Genomic DNA, 24076 nt, shown 5'->3' on the forward strand with positions numbered 1-24076 from the left:
GAGAGCGGGACACGCTCGAGTTTGGGGACATCACAGGGCTGGGGGGGTGGCGGGGACCAGCGAGGTCTAGAGATGAGCACAGTGCTCGGTGTCAGGCTTGGGCACCACGGGGAACCCGGGAGCCGCAGGGGCTGCGGGGGTTTGGGGCGATGGAAGGAGACACCGATGAGCCCCCCGCCACCGGCTCGGTAAACACCCATCCTCCTTCAGCTGTTTCACTCCATCCTAGGACAGAATGTGGCTCCTGGGAATGCCAGGGCTGATCCCTTTGCGACGCAGCCGGTGCCCTGATTTGCAGAGGTGAGATGCGGGGGGAGCTGTGGCTGTTTGTCACCTTTGGGAACGAGGCCACCGGGTCACCAAATCCAGCCGCTGAGGTCACCGGGACTCATCTCCTCCTGGCTTGGCGCTTGCCGACCGTTCGCCCCGCTGGGTTTCATCGCCGTGGGGCATCCCTGTCCAGCAGTCGGGCACCTCCCGGGGGCGCCCGCTTGGCCCCTTCACCCTTTGTTCACCTTCGTCTCTCCCGTGCCAGGCTGGGGGAGAGATTCGGCCCCTGATTCGGGCCCGGACGAGACCCCCAGCCACTTCTACAGGGGACACGGGGGGGAATTCTGCCAGGTCCATCCCTGCAGACCCCCACCACCTGCATGATGCTTGGCAGAGGTGCCGCTCTCCCCCGGGACGTCCTCTGCTTTCCCAGCTCTTCATTAGGGAACCACTAATTACCTCCATAGTGTTCATCAACGCCATTTCACCGCAATGCTCTCATTTTGGGTAAACGGGCTATATTTAGCTCCACCGCTCCTGCCGGGGATGCAGTTTGCCCGCTCGCATTTTTTCCTCCAGATCAGGGGAATTTGGTGCCTCTTGATGGTGGGGAGGAGAGAGGAGAGAAACCTCCAGCCTTCAGCTGTGCTCTCCAAAAAGGTTCACACTCGTTCTCTCCTGGGTTTGAAGAGTACCTTGATGGGCTCCCCGAAGCGCTGAGTTTCAGAGAGGAGCATCCTTTCCCCTTCACAAATCCCACCGTGAAAAATAAAAGGTGGGAAAAATAAAAGGAGGATGGCACCGGGCAAGATTTGAGTCTCCTGGGTACCGGCTGGCGTGTCGCCTCTCTGGTGGCATCGCTCGAGGCATTGCAGAGAGCACGTTTTTGGGTGCTCTGACCCCACGGTTGCATCGACAGCAATGGGGAAGGCTCTCTCCCGCCATCTCTGCGCTCTCCAAGCAGCCGTGGCCCCGTCAAGCCTCACCCCCCAAGCGGTTTTGGGAGTTATTCGTGCTGGCAACGCCGTGCCCTCGGAGGGGGAATTACGGGGCCATTGCCCCCTCCACTCCTTGGCACGAGCCTTGTGGGTCTCACGGCTTTCCTCCACAGAAGAAAACCTCTCACACAGCCGGTCCTGGATGGGGGGGACATCGGGGGGAGCGGCTGTCACCAGAGGAGATGCAATGGGGAAAAACCACATTTGGCAAAGCGACGGCCCCACGGGGCGCAGCGACGTGGCTCTGCGTTTCGAGCGCTCCAGCCCTGTCCGCCTGCCCCATCTCACCCCCGGGTGCAACACGGGGACCAGCACCGGCGCCCACATTTTGCTGTCGTCCTCGGCGCGTTAGTCCGCGCTGGCTCCAGCGTTGCATGGAGACCCCAAACCCTGCGCAGCCGCTGCAGGGGTTTGCTGGGGGCCCCCCCCCTCACTGCGTCCCACCGTGCCGCTCCGCGAGCAGCGGCCCTCGGCCTCTCTGTTTGTTTGCAAACAGGCTGCTGGGGACGGCAGCGCGTGCTGAGCTGCAGCATGACTCACGCGGGGCTCCGCGACTCGGGGACCCGGTGATGCTGCTGATGCCGTACAGCTGCAAGCACATGGGAGCAGGGATGAGCACCGCTCCGCTTCCTCGGGGGCTCAGCGGGGACCTGGGTCCGGCCGTCCCTGCCCACGATGCCCAGCCCGGGCATGACGGGACACGGGGGGACACCCGTCCCACCTGCACCGAGTGGTGGGGGGTACGGGGGCAAAGCTGGGACATGTCCTTTGCTCAGGAGACCCCCCCCTTCCTCCCACACTTGCTGCCTCCGACCCAGCAGAGACACCCGGGAGGTATTAAGGAGGCAGGAAGAGGCTCAGCCAGCGTCACGGCTGTGCAGCAGCCTGGAGCCCATGATTTATTTATTTCCAGGCACAGCTTATGCGGGTGAAAACTGCTGCAGAGATGACAGCGGAGAGCAAGGGCTGGGGGCGAGCGGCAGAGCCGCGGGCAGCAGCGCCGAGCACCCCGCAGCACCCAGCACCCACAGCGCCAGCGGGGTTTGTCCTCGTGAAACCCCCACCAGGCGTTGCAGGGTGGCCGCATGCCAGAGCGGTTACCTGCTGTCTCAACTGCAGAAACCAGCGTCAAGGTCATTTTTATGTTTTATGCACTGTGCGTACCTGAGCGCTACGCACAACCCCCCCGCGATGCTCTCACACGGCTCGGGAAGGACGATGCAGGTGAATCCCCGGAACCGAGTGCGGTGCCGCTCCTGCACCCGTCCCCTGCAGACCCGCTGCGGCCGAAACCGCCCCGGAGGGCCCAAACCTCTGTCCTTAGGGAAGGCATCGGTGGTTCCCCATCTGCTTCACGGGGTGTCTGTCCCCAAATCTGCCTCGTTGGGTGCCTGAGTCCCCCAAATCCTGCCCTGTTGGATCCCTGCATCCCAAATCCTGCTTCACTGAGTCTCTTCCCCCTAAATCCCACCTTGTTGAGTCCCGATGCCCCAGATCCTGCCTCAGCGAGTCCCTGACCCTCAAATCCTGTCTCGCTGGGTCTCTGCACCCCAAGGGGACAGCCGTGCCCACATCCCCCTCTGTCCAACAGGGAGGGGGAGACGCTATATGGCCAGGCTACTAAATAATCATCAAAGCCCAGTGCGTAATTAAATCTGATCCAAAAGCCCCGAGCTTGGGATCGTCTGTGGCCAGGTGGCTATTTCAGCAAGGAAAAAAAAATCCACTTGCTTTTCCCATCAGGTGGTTCTTGAGACACACAAGAGGCAAAACAGCTTCTTTAAATAGCCGAGCACGGGAGGCAGCTCGCAGAGGTGGAAGCAGGAGGCAGCCGCGCTCCCGCTGCTGGAGCCACGGCTCTGAAGGTCGGCTCCGCACACAGCCTGCGCCGGCTTCACGCCGGGATACCGCGGGCAAGCGAGCAGAGGGCTATTTTTAGCCGCTTGGCTTTTTAAGAAAACGAAACCCCATCCAGGAAAAACACTGCTGATGTATTGGGAAAAATAAACCCAACCCGTATCCCAGTCCTTGGGAGCATCCCGTGCTCTCCGGGGAGCATCCTTGCATCTTCCTGCACCCGCAGGTGCTGCGCTGGGGTTGGGGACCCGACTCCCAGCCCTGGCTTGCTGCAAATTTAGAGAAATACAGGGATTTCACCCCAAGGCACACGCTGTTTGGATTGCCTGTCTCTGTTTAACAGGAAATAAGGAGGTGAACGCTCTGAGCGGGGTCAGAGCTGCTACTCGGCGCACGGTCCGGGTGCTAGATGGATGCTGCGGCATGAACCGGCGCCTCAGCTAAAACCTTGAGTGAGTGCAGAAGGGGAGGGGGGGCGGGCGGCGGTGAGGGTCTGTTTGCCGAGCACCCATGAAAGGTGGGGCCCAGGCTGCCCCGCCAGCCCAGGGCACGGCAGGAGCCCCGCCGCGGCAGCCCGTCCAAGTGAACGTCACCCTGGCACCCACAGCAGCACAGGGGGCCAAGTCCTCACCTTCCCCGTGTCCTGCAGCGGGGCGGGTGCTGGCCCTTGCTGCCCAGCCATGGGGGACGGGAGGCAGCATCTTGGGAGGAATGTCCCCAAAACAGGGCGTTTCGGCTACCCCAGATGTCCCGGCAAGGGCCAAAACCCCCACGGGGGAGCAGGGCTGTGTCTGGGCAGCGCAACCCGCTCAGCAGGAGAAATAAAAGGGGGTTAACAGACAACAGGAGCCGGCTGGACCAGCCAGCTCATCCCTCCATCCACCGCAGCGGCTACCGGCAGCTTTCGAGAGAGCCCCGAGTAATGTCGCAGCAACGGCAACGGGAGGAAAAGGAAAAGCCTGGCTGCTCCCGGCACCCGAGGAAGAGGTGATGCCACTCGAGGAGCGCAGCGGAAGGCAGCAGCTGACGGGGCCGACTCGGGGAGCGCTGGCTGCCAAGGGGGCGAGCGGCGGTTTGAATCCATCGAAGACATTCGAGTTGAAGGGACACCTCCCTGAACGCTTCCCACCAGGCTTGGAGGAAAATCAGGGTGGAAACGGATGGGGCGAAACCCAAAGCAAGACGGCGTTAATCATCCCTAAACCTACAGCGAAGAGATGGAGAAGGGGTCTGCGGGCCAGGAGGGCGGCTGCTCGGTGATTTGGGGGCATTCCAGCCGCTCGCACAAGCGCTTGGAGGAGCCGGCTCCCTCCCAGCAAGATTCGCCAGCCCGGCGTGTTATTTTTTTCGGTGCTGAGATATAATTAGTGCCAGTTCTTCGGGAGCTGTCACTCACCATCGTGCAACGTTTGCTTTTCTTAGGAATATGACTAACTGGCAAATGATTAAACACGCTCGGGGAAGGAGGAGGGGGAAGTGAAATTCTTTTTTCCTCCCTGGGAAGAAAAAAAAAAAAAGAAACCCCAACAAAACAACTTCAGGAGCCACTTTGCAGTCCCAGAGAACAGAATAAACTTTGACAGCACTCGAGGAGGGATGCGTGAGCCACCCGCCAGTCACGCCGGGCAGCCCACGGCTCCTCTCAGCACACGGATGCTTGGAGCCACGAGCGGGGCGGTGGTAGTCACCAAGATGCTCGTACCCACACCGCTCTGCAGGGATGCAACCACAACAAAAAGCCAAGCCGCCTTCCTGCCGACCTCCTGTTTTGCCCTTCCTGTTTCCCCCGCCGCTCGCGCCCACAGCCGGTGCTGCAGAGGATGCTCTCGTTCGCGCTCCCTCGCAGCAGAGCCCTTTTAACACAGCGGGTTTCCCGAAGCTCATCTCCTCGCCAGCGTTGCTTCGAGGAAGGATGCCTCTCCCGGGGACCGAAGGCGGCTCCGCTCTAATTACTGCCCTTAGCTGCGACCCGCAGCCCGTGCTGCAGCCGAGAGTCGAGCTGCGGCCTCCGCAGAGCCCGAAATTCGATCCCGCTCTTTCGGATGGGTTATTTCGGAGAGGTTTTATGTTTTGTTGGAAGATATTTTTAGAAGAAGATAATGCGGTTGCCAGCTCTCACGGGAATTCTTCTGTCCCCGAGTCTTTGCTGTTGAAGCACTTGGCTCAAACTGCGGAGAAACAGATTTTCCCAAATCCGGTACCCCCCTCCTGTTGGGGGATGAAGGGGAAACTTTGGCAAAACCAAAGCTTGGTCTTTCTGCCGGGTCTGAGGCTCAAGAAACCAAGAGGCCCTGAAAATTCAAACCTAGGTTTATCTTCACTTTTATACCACCCATGAGAAACCAGGCAAATACGGGCAAAAATCTCCATTCAGCTCTTTGCTTAACCGCACCTTAGGGATAAGTTACTGGAAATATTTCCATTTTGCTCTGCCTGGTGGCTTCACACATCCTTTAATGCCCCTTCCTGGCCTGGCGCTCTGATCCTCGCCACCCATTTCGGGGGACACCCCAAGCATCCGGCGGGAGGCTTTGAAAGGTGCCAGCGAGCGCCCTCGGCGCAGGGGCACGGAGGCGTCGGGGCCGTTCCTCCATCCGCGCCGGCGGCAGGTACCAGAGTGGTTTGGCTCCTTCATCCTGAAGCGATGGTGAAGAATTTTGAAGGAACAAACTGGATTTTTTCCAAACTCGTGGCCTTTCACTCGGAGAAATATTGTGACTCAAAATCTGAAAATGAACAGTTTAACACTGGGAAAAAAAAAAAAAAGGCCTTGGAAAGAATTGCCAAGAATAACACTTTTTCCCCATCACTACCACGTCCTCTCCCATGCAATTCGCTGCGCCCTTGCCGGGGAGGAGCTGAGGGTTTGCTGGCGCGAGGGTGGAAGGAAAGAGACCCGGAGGAGTTTCGTAACGGAGCAATCTTTTGGTGCTGATGTATTTTACCTCGGCTTGTCCAAGGGATGGGGGGCCTCCAGGTGTGGCTCAGACTTGAAAAACACACGGCAACTTGATGGTGCCCCGAAACATCCACCCACACGGGATTTGTCGCCGAGGGACCATCCGTGACGCAGAGATGAGACTTTCCACCTGCAATAGCCCCCCCGAACACGCGGAGTCCCCACAACCTACAAAGCCACTGCCGCAGACCCGAGGCTCTCCAAATATTGAGTGGATTTCAAATTGCCCATCGCCAAGAGAAAAAGGATCAAGAGACCCAAACTGTAGGGGATGCAAACGAGTCAAAACCAGGCGGTCTCGCGAGGTCTGAAATCTGCGCTGACGCCGACGCGAGGTTCCCAGCCAAGTAAATACATCTCTCCTGCTGGCTTTGACCGGGGTCTGTCACAGAAAGACCTCCGAGATACCAGCTCTCTGCTCCCCACAGCCTCTGGGCGCAGACGTCCCCCTTCCAGCCGTGGTTTCCCTCCCTTCGGGCCATCCCTTCCCTTTTTTCACACCACAGTCCCTGCTTTCTGCTTTACAGCGCTGGGGTGACTTGTTGCAGCAGATGCCGCCTGCTTCTCACCCAAGGAAACAAATACACTAATAGAGTGCTAATTAGGACACTTAATTACAAAGTTATTCAGCTCCCGCTGAAAATTGCCTGCTATTTTCTTTTGTGTCTACACCTATGGGTAGACAGAAGAAATAGCTTCAGCCACATTTGACCTTATCTTCATCCATGGCCATGGTCTGGTGGTCAGTCTGAGGTTCACTCCAGCTGGCCAAGCTCCTGTTAGCTTGTCCCTTCTAACTCCAGGCCTTAAAACCACGTAAACGTCTCTTTCCACCTCTGTCTTCCTCACACAATATATTTTGCTAAAGCAGCTATGCTCCAGATAAAATCCATCTTGAAAAGGAAATGAATTCCAGGTAGATCTGGGGACGTTCCAACTCCAAATGCAGTTCTCGGCCCCCATCCTTGCCCTCTCCCCTTCCTTTGCAGGCTTTGTACACCGCCTGTGACTTGGAAATCACCAGGGAAGACCCAGTTGGGACTATCTGAATTTTTTTTTTCTTTTTCTTTTTTTTTTTTTTACACAAATTGCAGTGTAACCTGTGCCTCCACCGCATGCCCTGGCTTTGGTGCAGCTCCCTTGGGCTGGATCCAGGTGCAGAGGACGCTTCTCAGCAGCATGGCACCAAAAGCATTTTGCCCTTGATAAATCTGGGCCAACGTATCTAGAGTAATACTTTGGGGGCTCTGATATTTTAAGGCCTTCATAAATCCTTTCCTAGCTTTGACCTTCAGGTCCAACCCCTCCTCTTGGGCTTTTTTTTATTTCAAGGCCCCTGTGCTTCACTCCCCTTCCAAGCTGGCTCACGGGTCCAGTCCCCATTATGCCATGCGGGTCTCAGAGAGCATCAGCTCCTACACCCATCATCTCCCACATTCCAGATCCACCTCCCCAGACAAACATATCCCGGCGTGGCAGGAGGTGCCCTAAGGAAGGGAGCACCGCTAACCGCTCCCGTGGTTTGTATTTGTCTTTGTTATTTGGATGAAGGAGCTTCCAAAAGAACCGACAACCGCTGAACACGATTAGAAACCCAAACAACACACCGCCGCTGTGTAATCCGCCCTTCCCTTTCAGGGCTGGCTCAGACCCACCAGGTGCAGCGCAGAAACGTTGCTCACACTACAATGGCTCATAGGAGGAAGAGCCTGACCAGGGAGGCAGGAGCTCGGGCTGCCCAGGGACCTACGATGCCACCGGGTCTAACGCCGCTCCAGACTCTGCTGTACGTACAGCCTCTGGCAGCGAGATCCTCACCCCAGCCCAGGGCTGCTTGGTTCTGCTTCAACACAAGAGCAGCTTCGCAGGTGTGACAGAGCCCGCACGCATCCCCTCCGCATGCACGCACGCTGACACAAAGGTGAGTTAGTTCAAAGGAGCAGCCAGATGGTAGAAAGGATCAACCCAATCTCCTTTGCATTGTCTTCAGAAGGAAAGGCCGAGATGGCCCTCGCGCTATCCCACCGACACCGCTTCGTTTTTAACCTGACGGACTCCGAACTATCGCTTACAGACATCTAGTCCCATTCGGCTGCTGCTTGCAGGAACCAAACAAAGCAGGCTGGCTGGGTAGGTGGAGACAAATTCCGGAGATAGGACTGATGCTGCAGGAGCGGGAGGGAAGCAGACAGAAGTAGCCCGAAGGTTAATTAGTGCAACAACAGCAACTGCTAGCAGGACTTTACATGTTGAGAATTAATTATGTTTCAGGGGATTGTTTCCTTTTGATGAATGCCGAGGACTACAATGGGAAGGTTTTACTTGTCTCAGGGGCCTTTGTTAGTCTATTTTCTTTCTTGTAGCAATCAAATACGATTTGTTTTAAACATATCCTAAACCGAGCTGGCACGGTGACTTTAAAAGCTCCTGCTGGTAACTAGAACATGCCAGGCACAAACACCAGTTCACAAACAACCTCTGTTTCTCAAGTCTTTAGGGCAGAGCCTCTCCACAAACAAACTGTAGGATCTGCTGAACTGGAAGTGAAATAGCAACGCGGGGTGCACTCAGCTTCTGCTGCTGGTTAGCAGAGACAAATCATCATCATCATCCTCACCCTCATGCAGTGCCAGGGTCTGGAGAAGACCTGAAGTGACAAGACCAGTCCCCAAATCCCAGCATCAGTCCTGCCTTACTGGTAGTGGAAGCCAGAATCACATTGCTTTTCAGACATTCTGATTTTGCTTGTTTGCCCTCAACAACATTAATTTGACTGAAAGTCAAACTCACATTCACTAGAGTTAAAATTAGCTCCAATTATTTACTGCTAATGCGTGACCCAGCAGGACAAGGACCAGACAGTATTTGGATTTAAAACGTGTTTTTACAGAGCAGCTGTCATTTTCAAATCTCATTTGCTTCTATCGCATTCTGACCTCGTCCCATGAACTCCTACTCACGGGAGCTGCCTTTGATCAAATTTCCCCCTTATAAAAGCGAACGACACAGAAATGAAGACCTGTCCCACAATGAACCCAAAAAGCTCCTAGCATATGGCGCTATTTTTGCTTTTAAATGTCTGTCCCAGATTAATCAGATAACATTTGCAGCAAAGTCTCACGGAGTCTGACAGCAAGGGGTGAGAGAGGGAGAAGGAAGAAGGAAATTGCAGGGAGAGGCAACGGCACATCTACAGAGGACAACAAGAGGTTAAGGAATACCAGCAATGGGATGAGTGTCAGGGAAAAAGGCGCTGGGTAACCTCTCCTCGGTTTACCAGCACATCGGTTATAATCTGTGACATTGAACAATTCATTTCTCTTGGTTTAAACTGCTTCTGCGCAGGTTATATGCATGCAAATGCAGCGGTCAGAATCCCTCAGCCAGCGCAGAGGGAGAAGAGGGCGAGTAACCAATTACTTTTATTTCTGCCTGGGATTGAAATTCAAGGAAAAGCATTTGGGCCATGTGCTTTTGATCATACATGACCTTTATTGGAGACAGGTGGGGTCATTTATTATACAGAAGTAACATCACACCATTCTCTTCCAATTTAATTCCTTTTAGTCTCCTTATAAATCTGTAGCAAAAGTGCACTTTTAACAGTTTTTAATCTATAGTATATATCTTTCAATATTATCTCTCAGTCAGGTATTTTATTTGTAAAAATGTATCGCCAGATATACAAAATACATGTCTAGTGTACTACATTAATTTTTGTATTTACTGTTTAGATTATTTTTAACTCAGTGCTCTCTTTTTTTTTCTTTTTTTTTTTTTTTTTTGCAAGACTTAGTGATGACAGGCTTCCGGTAGCGCCACCAGGAGAGGACTCACAGCTTGTGTGTGAACAAGGGGAGAAGACTCTTAGCCAGGAACAATTTTCACACAATAGGAACAAGATGACAAGAACATTTGTCTCTTAAAATGACAGTACTCTGTATAATAAAAAATAATTAAAAAACCCAATGTCCATATTTTATCTTCTGGAAGAGGAGATGCACCGGGAGAATGGAACCTGTACCCAGTTAGAATACAATGGTAATGACTAATTTGCATTTTGAAGACAAGAGTTAATTGCTAACATTACGTTTCTGGTCATGATAAGGAGAAACAGATACATACAGCCACAAGAAACTGTTTGTGAAATGCTGTTTTCCTGAGGACAGTATTTTGGTAAAATATTTTATATCCTGTACAAGCCACAGAATTGCATAAGTTAAATGTCCTCAAGAACAACAATCACCGGTACATACCATGAACGGCTGCGCTGGGAACAACCACACAGAGGACAGCTCTTGTGTTACCTAACAAGATGAGGAAAGGAAAATACTCATTTCCACTGGTAGTTTAGAGCCAGCTGTGACAAGCTTTGGCACGGCAACAGGACTTCTCAAAAAGAAAATTACAGAAGATTTTCTGAGATTTCTTACAAACTTCCTTAGTCTTTTCTTTCTAGTTATCCTTGAGATTATAATATATACACATGTAACGGATAGTTACTTAATTTCAGTCTTCAAAAGACTAACAATTTCCCCTGTTAAGCAAGGCCTATAGAGGTAAAACAATCAGAAGCATTTTTAGGGGGGTGTTACAATTCCCAGATCGATACAAACATTACCAACAGATGATGATGAACACGTAGCAAGGTAATGTCTGGGGGGCGGTTGTCTTCCTTCTTACACGTTCCTTATCTTGAAGACTAAGAACAACTGGATTAGTTACATAAATAATGCTTCCCTTGGTTAACCCTTCACAATTAGTGCTGTTTCTGTGTATTAGCATAGATTCAAAATGCTAGTTGCATCAGTTTACTAGGAATTGAATGAAATGTTGAACAGATCCTGTTTCAGAACGAGGGCACTTTTGGTTTACGCAATAGCTCCAAGAAACGCTGTAACTTCAAACTTTCTACAGCAACTGGTTGCCAGACATATTCTTCGAAAGGTAACTGCTTTTCTGCTCCCCTTAGATCTGCAGCAATGCGGCTTTGAGTCAAAACTTCTGCTTCAAAAGAAAAAACGCACAACAGACGAGGCTGAATATGGACAAAGTTCTATACCTTCGGAAGAAGAAACAGAACAGTAGAAGTAAAAATATAAAAAGAAGCAGTGCTGTTAGTGTTATCTAAAACCAAGATAATGCAAAATGGGGAAATTTACAATGCTGCAGAGTTTTTTTGTCTGGTTTTTTTTTTATAAAAATTACAGACTTGACATTTCCAATATGTCTTAGCTTTGTACTGCTTCTCAAGTCTGAGTCACCAAAAATATCCAGCAACCAGCTGCTGTTCATATCCTAAAATATGCCTTCAGCTGACACTGAATATTGAAATCATTCTGCTAAAATACAGAAAAACGACGATGGTAGAAAACAAGGTATAGCCTCAGGCCAACATTACATGGTAAAAATTCTACAATGCTACTTTTAAATCTCTTCTTCAGTTCATGAACAAATAAGCAGCCAGGTTTCAAGTAGAGGTAACACAGATTTTGGAAGATAGCACGTAAAAAAACCCCAGAAAGAAAACTGGAACAAAAGCTCTTCTTGTTACGGCAGTCAGCACTAATCCTCCACGAAATGGCAGGGAGAAACCTTTATTCGCCCTGCCGGATCTGTCCTGGTCCTACAGCAACAATGAGGAACTGCTTCTGCTGTCACAAATATGTTCCATTTGGACACATCTTGATCCCTTTTTTCTTTTACTTGTACACACGTATCTCTTGCCTTAGTCTCTTGACTGGTAGAAGAGGATATATCCAGATTCTGAGTTTTTGGAAATGTCTGATGTTAACCCATAGAATTCTTCAATGGCCTGGGCATCAATTTTCTGAAAATTAATGAGAATTATAATTAGCCTCAGTCAAAACACCACCCTAAGAATCCCCTTCCCAGACAAAGCATTATTTTCAGTTCTTGGGGGTGATGCTGGAAAGCCATGTAGTATTAATACAATATTTCAATATCATTGAATCCAACCAAATACAACAAACATTTTTTCCACTTAATACCTTATTCACTATTGAAAAAAAAGAAGTCAAGATGAAATAATAAACCTTGCAGAAGATCCAACAAAAGGGATCCAGAAAAATGTATTCGTAAAAGAGTACATGACATTTTTATATTTGCTTTCTCGTTCAGCCTGGTGTTACCTTTCCTGACTAGGTTTGTAATGTAAATGAAAAAAAGCAGTCACTGATCAGCAAAGAAGATTTCTGTACAGTTGGAAGTACATAGGACAATCTTAAGCAGATTTAACATTCAGCTAAAATAACTCCAGAGTTTAAAATTCTTGTGACCCTCTTAACGTAGAGAAGTCCTGCAAGCTCTGCTGGTAATTATACCATGAAATCTGTGGATCTCATCTGATCATGATCTTCTGGTCTTAGGAGAGCTTTCCTTAGGATTTGCTGGTACAATGCCCACTGGAATATTATCACAAGGTTTGTGTTTTAAGAGAAATAAAATTATTTGCCATATTAATAGAATTAAATGGTCTGCTTATATTTAAAGTTGTGAACTATGTGCAGAAAAGCACTTTTTCATTTTATACGCCAACCAGCAAGGCCACAGGGCATTTTAAAGGGCTTCGAAAGATGCAAGTTCTACAGTCTTGATCCCACTCCTGAGAACAATTGGCTTCACATTACTGAATTTGATTCTGCCGTCAGCAGAGAGCAAGCATAGAGACCAAAACACTGAAATAAAATACTCCCAATGACCTGTGTTACTCAGCACTCCACTGTGTTTTATTATTTTAGAATACCTTTAGGACTCTGGATCCACAGAGATGAGAGGCTGAAGTAGCCTGCATTTGTTGTGGAGGACCAAAGGGACACTGGACTAAAGCTCCTCTTTATTCCCCAAAGAATAAAGTTGAGGAAGCAAAGAAGCATTCAGAATACAAGAGGCTCTGGGTCGAACACCTGCTTTGATCCTGAGAGGGAGTAGCAGAGACCAACTTGGGCTTACATTTTAAAAGAAAGGACCACGCTATGACTCCATCAAGGAGCCTCCGCAGCTACAGAATCCATCTGGCAGTCTGCTAAATCACGGCTCACTGAACAGACTTCAGCATCACCAGCAAACACAAAAGCACTGGTTTCTCTAAGCAGCACTGCCAAACCACCTGCACGTTTAGCCCATTCTTTTCCCTGCCTTCTTGAAGCACAAGAAAACCAGACACAGCCAGTAAGTTTCCAGAAGATGCATCAACTTGCAGGACAGAGCTGCAGAAATTCTCCCTTCAATAGTTTTGTTAAACACTTTCTGTTTAAAAAAAAACCAACAAAAAAACCCCAAACAGATGTTTTGTCTTTCTCTCTGCTCCATTCAAGGACTTCAGAGAAGCTGGAATACCATTCCAAAGGCTTTTGCATTTTCACACAATTTATTAACATAACGTCTACTACAAACTGTTAGATACACATTTTAAGAGAAAAATAGCAAAAGAACATTCTTCAGTCCTTGTAATATATTTAGCAGACAACTCCAACATGTTTTATTTTCAGTGCCATTTAACTTGCCATGCAATCAAGTCTATTTCCACTACTCATTTTGAATGCAACTCAAAGATTTGATATAGATTAATTCATCCTACAGATATTCTTAGTTTTATCACGGCAAAACTGACTTTTTTAATTTCACTATCCACAGAAAACACAGTGGAACAGAAAGAGGATTATATAGACTCTATCCTTCCCATCCTTAGTTGACCACATATATTGTGGAGAGCAAAGTTTCACCCCACTGCAGCTGTAGAGTTAACAACCAGGTGATGGTTTCACAAGTACTTTTAAGATTCTGTAGCCTCAGCTGGCATGAAGATTATTTTTCCTATTAACGGAGCTTAAATATCCTTTGCTTATTTCCAGACAAACTACTCTGGGTCCTCAAACCAAATCCTTTTCTCGCATGCCATTCATAGCATTCAACTGAAAGCTACAAATCTCTGAACAAATATTTAAGCGAAGACATACAATCATTCTCCCCCTTTTCTCAATTTGGAGGACATCCTGGATGGACACTTTTCCCTCTCTCAGATAAACATTGTCACTGTGATGTATCACTTCGCTATGCTAACGACAACATGTCAAACTAGCCAGAGATCATTTACTCAGGTTTCTCAATTAATTTTGCTTGGCACAGTATCCCATTTGGACTGATTTGCCTCCTGGATTTGATACAGTTGTTTTTCACATATGCTGTAGTATGTTTGATTACCATCTATCTTCCATTTAATTGAAAGTTGGCCTTTTAACCAAATCCAAATAGATAAATAAACATGACTTCACCACTGCTGACATTTAGTGAGTGGGTAATAAGGATAAACTACTTCCTATTGACAGTTCAGAGCTATTAATTCATACCACTTGCCAAAAATGCAACAAAGCTCTTGAACTGTATTTAAGGGGAAAAAGCTTTCTCCTGTGTTCTCTTTCACTTGCAGTATCTGTATAGAGGTCCAAGGGCTTTCGACTCATCTTCTGAAGTCTGCTGTGTTGCTGTGTAGCCAGTTCTCACCTGGAATGTTAAGTCTCCAAAGCTTAAAAGAAAAAGAGTAAAAAAATTTGTTTTCATGTTCTTAGTGTCTCTGAAGAGCAGAAGGCTCCTGTGGCTAGCCCTAAAACCAGAAACTTATGCAGAATTCACATTTTTAGGGGGTTTGGGGTTTTTTTTTGCCACTCCATTCTTGAGGACAACCTCTGATGTCATACATAGCAAACTATTTCCTGTGGTGTCACCTTATGGCCAGTCACAAGTGGTTTGAAAACAGAACTTGGTCCAGTTCAGTGTAGATACTGAAATTGCTTTAGGCAGCAGATGGAACTGACAAAAGTAGTTGTGGCTTTACTTCACTTTTTCAGTGAATAGCCTACAGCAAGTAGGCTACTACAGCACTAGTAAGGAACTAATTCTCAGGAGCTGATGACTAAGCGGGGAGAGAGAGAACAGATGAGTAAAACTGCAGCTACTTCTTCCAACAGCCTGTAGCATCAGCAGAGGAAGAGCAGTCTCCACTATCCTGTTCTCCTTCATCACTGAATTGCCAGAAATTCAGGGGAGTTCTAGAAGGTGGAGGAGTGGAGGAAAGAGAAAGGGTGGTACTTCCTAGGCAGGGAGGTGAGACGTAAGCTTCATGTTCATCACACGCTTAGAAGGCAGGTGCAGCTACGATGGATAGTCAGTGAAGAGATCCTCTGGGACAAATCCAGCAGGAATCCTTATGCTACCCTCTTCAAAGCAGGTCAAGGAGTAACCAACCGTTCATCAGAAAGGGCCAATGATCTCAAATGACTCATATGCAAAACTCCCATGTGCAATTTTTCATGCCCTCCAGCGGTAGGAATAAGCAAAGCCTAAATGTCACAGAAAACAATGCAAATGCCAGACAGGGAGAGTCTTCTAGCAGGAAAAGGAATCTTAAACTTCTGGATCTGCAGCTGGGGCAGAGGTAGTGCTACATGATGGGACTACATTGCCAATCCTAATCAAGACAGGAAAACTCAGGGAACCATGGAAAACATGAAAAGTAGAAATTTCAGATCAGAGAGCTTTATTTTTACAGCATTTTAGATAAGCTCTGTAAAAGAAGATGAATGTAAAAAAAAGAAAACCATGATTAAAGTTAGAAAAGCAACTTAAAGGAGGAAAAAACAAAAAAACCCCAACAAATAGCCCTGCAGGAGAGAGGAACGAGCTTACTTGTGACAACTCCTTGAATTTATTGTCCAGTAACAGCGCATATTTAAAAGCTATGTTCTGGCATATCTATAAAAGTGCCAATGGTGTTTGCAGATAAAAGGAAATTCCGTTTTGACCTAAAAGCTAAGATACAACATAGAAGTGACTGATAGAAAACAAATATAGACCAACAAGATGGTTATTTTACATCTACTTTTAAACTGTAAAGTTTATCTCCTGCATTTAAAAATATTGAAATGAACACTACTTCCAAAATTAGCTGACACAATTACTTACTTCAGCCATGACAGAACCAGAGAAAAATAGCCAGAAACAGAGAAAAACAGAAAATGGTAGAAAGGCAACTGTTCAGAGTCATACAAGCTATTCAGATCATCAGGATGTCAGCTCTGATGCTCAAAGCTAAGCAAATATTTAAAAAAAACTCCAGAGAACGTACTACATTATCTTTGTATCAACACAAGAAAGGATTTTTCTGCACCTATTTAGACACTTAGCATCAGGCCTTAACCTTGACCTTGAGATCTGCAAGGCAAACAGTACATTTTAATCTTTAAAAAAGCAGTTCTACTATGGTATTTGTTCTACTGTTTGATATTTGCTTAATAATTACGTGAAATACATGGATATATAAATATTTTGGATATTAGTCTTTAGAGATACATTAGAAGAAAATTTAAGGAAAAATTTGCTTGAGCAGACTGTTTAAACATTATTGCAAAAAGCCCAAATATCTTTGTATACCCTCAGGTTTCCCAAAGTCTTTTTTACAGTTTTTCTACACTTTAATTTGTTGGGCAAAACCGCCTAAAAAAAAAAAAGTGACAAGTTTTTAAATGCAGTAATAACATGCAACTAGCACAAAGCAAGTTAGCAACAAAAAGGAAACCAAAAGGTGGGCTGAAATAAGAGCATTTCAGATCTCAGACCCCATGTCTGAGGTGTCGATACAGCTCTCGTGTTGGTTTGCCCTTCTCCTCGCTGCTTCTATAACGAACATGCACAAAAATGCTGAAGTTTACTTTTGAATTACCCAGAATTATTCTGTACACACGTTTTGCTGAAATACTTTCACAGGTGCAAAAGCTAATCCCAGACACAAAAAAAAGAGCTAGAGAGCGATGCAGTCTACCCTTGTTTTCACCATGTAAAAGCATACCTACCTCTACAATGTCATCATCAAACAGCAACCAAAAGCCATGGCTCTTCACAATGGTGATATAATGTCCACGATTTGGACCACTGCCAGGAAAAAAAACAAAAAAAAGATTGAAGACTTATTACTCTTGTGCCTACAAAGGCAGGACAACTGCTCTCCCACATGATTCTAGCTATTAGTGGCAGAATTAGATTTCCTGGCTCTTAATGCTGTCTAATACTACTCATAACATTGTTTAGGTCCTTAGACTTTGCCAAATCTCTTGAATTAAAATTTCTGTCTTTGCTATTTGCCAAATACAATATATATTAAAAATACACAATTTCATAAATATTTTAGTGTCATACATACATTTCAAAAACCAAAATTGAAAGCCAGTTATTTCAATCACTGTTTTGTCGCATTCACCACTGCTGAGTATTCTGACCACTGTTCAAAAATTTTAATAACTGTCTGAAATATTTCATTTGCACAGGAGATTTTTTTTTTAATTCTTAGTGTGGTTTAGCCTATGGCTGTCTGCGCACAGGCTTTCTGCAACTGCTGTTCCCAGTTTTCCCATTGCAGTTTCCCAGTCCAATTCTATCACCTATATCCTGAATGCTTACCTTGACGGGAAGGGACAACAAAATGACCTAACTCAAAGGGAGATGGATCTGCAGAATAAAGGCAGGCAATCTACTAACCTCAAATTCTGAGAGAACAGACCAGGAACACAATGAAAAAAAAATTCCTCCTCCCCAGCTTTACTTTTTACTTAGCATCTACACAAGGCTTTAAAACAACTTATATTCTTATAAGCTTTAGGCAAGAAAAAATACTTTTCCAGTCCTTTCCGAATTATTGATAAATGTAAACACACAACCTGTCAGAGAATGAAACTTCTTTGTTTAGAGCAACCAAATGAAAAATAAAACTATAAAGGGCAAAATATTTAAAACAAGTTCTGAGAAATCAAATATTTAGAAAATATAGTTTATCTTAAGTCTTTGGTAAGTGTCTAGTAAGAATTGAAACCAGAAGAGTCACAGGACTCCTAAAAGCCCCATATAAGAAAACAGGTTTGAGAAGAAAAAGCAAAGCCAGTTAACACATCTAAATTATTAATCACCACTGTTAAAACACGTAAGTGTAGTTACAGGTATAGCCAATTAAGAATCTACAGAAGCAAATGCATAGGACGAGATCTTAAAATGATAAAAATAAATAAAAAATAGCACAACTGTATCACGACAGAAATCACCTAGAATTATACGTAGTCTATTTTATACTAAATCTATGCAATATTGGTGTGTTGATTATATTGTCTTGCTCCTCACAAAGACATTTCAAAACATGTGTGCTGTAATAACTTATTTACTTTAAAACACACACTTCCAGAAGGCAGTTATAAATATTTTTTGCCTTCCATGACTGCTTTTTTCCTAAAAGTGCTTAAAAATTTCTCCTCTTTGCTTTTAAAAACAGAATTAAAACCACTACAACCACAACAAAAAATTAATATAGAGAATAAGAGTATTTTAAAAAATCAGCAGTGCACAGTTTATTCCACGTGGTGGCACCACCTTCTAAAAAAAATTTCAATGCTTTCAGCAAGTAGCAACATGAGAACTGTAACTTAATTCTATTTTAGTAAGTGTTTTCCCAAGATTTGTTTTTATTTCATTTAGCTTTCCTAGAAAATAGAGTTGGGGGTGGGGTTTTTGTTGTTTTTTGCTTTTTTAAAGACTGCTCTTACTTTGCTACAGCTCAAAGAAACAACTTGTCTGAATTGCTGTTGTATTTGAAAGCTGGTAAGAGCAAACCTGTGTACTCAGAAAGCAAAATTTAAAACAGCAAAAAAGCAGTAAAAAAAAAAAAGACCAAAATGTTTTTTTAAAAAAACAAAACCACAACAAAACAAACGCTTTTTGACAACTAGCTCTGATGCTGCTTAGCATGCTCCCATGTTGTCAGCAACCGTACTGTTATAAAATGGCACACGGATGATAGACTCCTTTTAAATTTCAAGAAAAGGCATTTAAGGTCCACAAAGCACAAACCCAACGTACCTGCCACAGTGAACAACTACAGCCACAAGGTCATACATTCTGTCAGGATTTGTAGCATCTCCTGAAGTGTTAAAGAGCCGGAGCTCCAAGGGAAAGACTACACGGTAGGAGAGTTTGGTGTATCGATGCAGCTGGTCCATGTATTTGAACCTTTTTAAGTGCAGAGCTAGAATCATGGGCAACTTTTTCACTCTCATTCTGAACCACAAAAATAACGTTAAACAAAGAAAAAGGTATTAGCAGATCATCTAAAACAAAGCTTTGTTCAAGAACAGTTTCAATATGAAGAAGCTTCTTAAAAGGTATCTAAACCAAAGATTTTCAAAAGACTGCTTTTCTCATGTATATTCCAGTCAGAATAGGCAATTTTTATTCTGAAAGATTAACTACACAATTGACACTTGAATGCAGGACAACTGTCTATGTTGAAAACATCAATTTTTCACCACATCAATAGGAAGAAAGAGATGGGATAAATCTGTCTCGCTGCTCTGGCTGGTACCAAGTATGAGGTGAGAAATAAGATTTTTGTATACAGTATTCACAGTGAAAGCAGATGGGATGGTTTTCAGTGGCTTTAAGCTGATTAATGCTAACTGGGGAAAATGCAAATGTCTGGAAGCACCAGATATAAGCTCTTCTGGGAGGAATACAAAATTAATCTCTTAATTTCTCTCTGAGAAGGTTGCTACAAAGTTACTTGGTCTCTCCAATTTTCCTTACTCCCTTCCCCACCAAACACAGACCTAAACAGTCTTATGTTTTCTTATGTTTTCTCTTTATTGAATACACAAGGTGTATTTTTGCAAAAGCTACTCGTTTTAAGAGAACATTTATTTGAACCTCACCTCTTCTGTGCTTCCTGTTTACTGCGGCACTGCTCACAATAGTATTTATATTCACTGCATAGAGTTTCAGTATTACTAAATCCTCTGTGAAAATCAAAGAAAAGTCAGATAAGCAGGGATATTCAGTCAGACCATTCAGTTAAAACTTACTGCTAATAATGCTGAAAAAACCCAAAGTACACGCAGAAGATGAAATTCCTCTTATTCATATCGCTCATACCTCCCAAACACATTTTAGTATTTCTCCCAGTCTTGGGATGTAGTGCAGCTGGAAAAATCTGGAAATTACACCCTCAAGTATTAACTGCATGCTTTCTGGGCAGGAGTCAAATGCGATAGGTAATAAACAGCAATGAGGTGATTGCATTTTGGTTTCAGAGGTAGCCACTCCATGTTTTCTCCGGTGGCAGACTTTAAATGTTAAGACCATTAGCCATTGACTGGCCAAAGTCTGGATTATCTTTCAGCTCCTAGCAATTATCCATCCATTATCAGCTATTAAAAAGCCAGATGCTATATCCAACTTGCAGTATCCTACCAGCTGTTAAGTCTTGGATCTAGCAGTCAAATACATGGAGCAAATTTCAATCAGAAAAAAACCAAACAACAAACCCTGACCACAAACATCAGGACCAGACAACTGAAATGCAATAACAATACTAAAATAAACAAGAATTAATTATAAAATCAAACATACCATGTTTAGTTTTGATAAAACCTGACTATATGATGTAACCAATTAAAATCCCCATAAAAGAAAGTGAAAAATCAATCTTACATACCACTAAGAAATCATCGTACTCATTAACTGCTAAAAGCCACCAAGAAACTAGCAGCTTCAAAAAGCCACAACAAAGATAAAATGAGCAGCACTCTGAACAGAAGACATTTTTCCGTAAGTCAAAGCCTAAAACTGTTGCACAATAGAGCAACTAAGCTGGGCTCTTTCCTTCTGACCAAGGCAGGTATTTTTTCCATTCCCAAATATTTTCATTTACCTTAGACAGTGCGTAATTGATGTATTTTGTTCCACATCAACCGATAGATCCAGAAAGTCCTCATCTTTGCTACTAACCTTGAAAAAAATAAGAAGAACTATTTCATAACAGTTTAGAATTGGTAGATTTCTTGTAACCATTTCTGGGACGGTGCAATGTCCTCGTTGCTAGTAGAGAGCTTTGTGATAAAAAAATAAATATAGACACACAGAGAGGCCCTTTCTTGAGGTAAACTAATACTGAAGAAATAATCTGATGCATTGTTACAATCCAGAGAGGAATATTTTAAAACAAAAAACCAAAACCCAGGAAAAAAACCACAAAGGAACAAACCCAAAAACCTTTCTTGCAAAACATTTCTCCCCCTTGAGACTTCAAGACACATCTGCTTACTTCACTGGCAAAACCAAGTTTTCAACCACTCAGAGCTCTCAGAAGCTTTAACTGTATTCCACTCTGCTTTGTAGACTGATACAGCTTTCTGCTGCATTTCAGAGTTTAACAGTAAATACTTATAGGAAACGCAGAAACAGGCAGATGGGTTTTCAATTAAAAGGGTTAGCAGTTAGGAAAACCATCTTTCCATTTGTGGAACAGTCACATTGAATTTCAAAATTCTTGAGACAGAATCTTATTAATGTCATTTTTAGAGCTTCAATTCACCACATAGCCATAATTTTAGAGTTTAAATGCCAAGAACAGTCATTTTAGTTGTAATCACTTCTCTTTTTTTTTCCTCTCTCCCCATCTGGGTTTTCATTTTTTTTTAGAAATATTAAATCCAACATAGCACATGACTAACTAACTACAAATTCCTGGTCTGAAGGTGGTGTGGTTCTAATTCTAGGCTTTGTGGCACTTTAGCTCTCAACTAGAGTGCCTACGGACCAGCACCAAGAAGCACAGACTTCCAGTTCAAGAAATTCAGTTAATTCCAGAGTTAAATAAATAGCGAGCAACTCTCATGTAGAAACACAACATAAACTATCAATCACTGACACAGGAAATAACACGAAGACAAAAAGGCAGCTTCTATCAGCCAGGTGCAGGCTGCCTTGATGGAAACAGGGAGGAGGAACAGAAAAAACACTACGCTTTTTCTGAGAAACATACCTTAATGAGTATTGGTTTGAACATAGAGGTGATACAGTCATAAAATAGGCTATGCTCCATATTTTAATAGAGAGAGTGCAATTTCATCTATCCTAATAAATGAAAAAGTGTGCTTAGTATTAGGGAAAATGATCCAGAACCTGTGAAAAATCTAAGAGGTTTTGTTTTGTTTTAAACGTACAGCCTCACAGTTAAGACATCTGGTTTCATTGGTTAGTGTTCCTTGGAAGATTTCATGGACCCACGTCAGATCAGTCTTGTCTCCTTCTTCACTCTCAATGCTGCCATTCTGGAGTTTGCCATTCTGCTTTTCCTGCTTTTTCTCTTCTTGTAGTAAGTCAGCAATAGTGTTAAGTAGGTAGTTTAGGAATTCATGTGCATCCTGCTGCATATAATTATCAAATAATTCTGGAAAGGAAGAGATCAAGGAGAATGAAAAAATACAGATACTTTATAATACCAACTTACTATGCTTTTAGCAATCAGTGTGTGCCCTTCCCCCTTCTCTACCCTATTGTACAATTGTGGGTTCCACTGTTTTTGAAGTCTTTGAAGAATTATACTTTGTTGTTCTTACAACGGATGTTAGGTTACCCTCACCTATTCCTCAGGTTGCAAGAAACAGGCAGCTGAAAAATAACATAAAGGAAACTTAGTTTGGGCATTTCTTGGAACTGAAGAAAACCATGATTGGTTTTGGAGGTTTTTTGTTGTGGGTTTGTTTTTTTATAATCTTTGGGGAGGGAGAGAAATAAAGAAATTCAGATGTGTTGCCTTGGGCCATTAGCTCATTAAGTCCAGCATCAAGGGGCAAAAATCCTCCAGTATAAGTTTGTTATCTTTTAAAGTTCAAGCAGCAATGATAAATCAACATACAGAACTTTTCCTCACAAAGTAGCCCTGGGAAATAACCACTAGTTCTCATCACAAGGAATTTATCCTACCGCAAATGTAAGAAAGCAGGCTAAGATTGGTTAAGTCTCCATTGAGAGTTCAACTTTGACCAACTCCATGAGGTCTGTTTAGCCCATGGTAATTTCCCAAATGACCCAAAGTGCAGCAGACCTCTACAGAACACGATGCCAACATGGAATAACTGGAGTACCGAGACCCATGTACATGCTCTGTACGTGGTCTAAGCAAGCACAAAACCAAAGATACCTAGATAATCCTCTTACGGTGCAGCACAGTTCTGATATAATCTCTCTTCCTATGCTACAGAGGTGGTGAAATGCACACCACAAACAGGAGATCAAAAATCTTCCAGAAACCCGTTAAAACTTGACAATTTGGACTCACTTAAAGGAAGTTGTGTTTATGTTTTATATGCTTAAATCTCCAATGCTTAAATCTGCATAAAAATTTCATTTATTCATTTACCATTTTCCTTCCTCAATCGGGAAATAAATTTCTTGGGTGGGATGACTCCCACCTTCTTCTTTTGCGTAGCAATACTGTTGAAGAGATCAGAGAGGCATGTCAGGAGGCTTTCCTTCTTTCGAGGCTGCACTTTGTATGCCAAAACTTTTTCCCGAAATGGACGACAAAAATAAAGTGCCTGTAAGACTGAGTTGCAGTAGCAGGTATTGCCGAACTGGTTAAAACAGAACAAAAGGAAAACAAACGTTTTCATATTAGGTCTGTTAAAAAGTAATAACAGAAAGAGGTTGCTCATTAAGAATGTCACATACTGAAAATTGAAAAGTCGTCTGTCAGAGGTCATTTATTGGGAACTACTAGTAGGCATGGTGTAAGAGACTCATCCTTGTATCATCACAGCTGGTAATAGCAAGAAAAGGAAGAGAAGACAACGGTCACAGTGATGCTGGGCACGAAAAAAAAAAGCAGGAAATCACTGACAAAAAAAAAATTCCAATTGAGGGCTCATCACAAAATCTAAACTTCTGGAGACACAGCACGCTACTAATCTTGATAGGGGAGATCCTGCTGATAGCGATGCGGAGGGGTGCCAACAATATAGCAGAACAGAGGGACATGAAAACAGAAAAAGGAGGAGACAGCATCTGTCAGCATCACGGTGTCTCAACCGCATTACAGACACAAGAGCTGAAACGCATGAACTCATCTGTTAGATTTGCCTGTGTCAGATACACAAAG

The 24076-nt window shown here is 44.7% G+C and overlaps 1 protein-coding gene across 3 annotated transcripts in view; it reads right to left on the bottom strand.

Annotated features, from left to right (window-relative positions):
• Window positions 1-9556: 9556 nt before the first annotated feature.
• Window positions 9557-24076, bottom strand: part of LOC129211664 (ubiquitin carboxyl-terminal hydrolase 12-like) — a 31564-nt gene continuing 17044 nt past the window's right edge. The window contains exons 3-10 of one of the 3 annotated variants that reach the window (XM_054839105.1): window positions 23650-23737; window positions 23339-23552; window positions 22140-22366; window positions 20846-20922; window positions 19848-19931; window positions 19000-19197; window positions 16953-17031; window positions 9557-11914 (exon numbers count right to left, since the gene is read on the bottom strand). In XM_054839105.1, the coding sequence (XP_054695080.1) occupies window positions 11813-11914; window positions 16953-17031; window positions 19000-19197; window positions 19848-19931; window positions 20846-20922; window positions 22140-22349 (750 nt within the window). In that variant the 5' untranslated portion in view covers window positions 22350-22366; window positions 23339-23552; window positions 23650-23737 and the 3' untranslated portion in view covers window positions 9557-11812. The remainder of the gene's footprint in view (window positions 11915-16952; window positions 17032-18999; window positions 19198-19847; window positions 19932-20845; window positions 20923-22139; window positions 22367-23338; window positions 23553-23649; window positions 23738-24076) is intronic. The other 2 variants (XM_054839104.1, XM_054839103.1) reach the window with 2 other exon arrangements.

This window comes from Grus americana, chromosome 12 (assembly GCF_028858705.1).
Source record: "Grus americana isolate bGruAme1 chromosome 12, bGruAme1.mat, whole genome shotgun sequence".
Lineage (NCBI taxonomy): Eukaryota > Metazoa > Chordata > Aves > Gruiformes > Gruidae > Grus > Grus americana.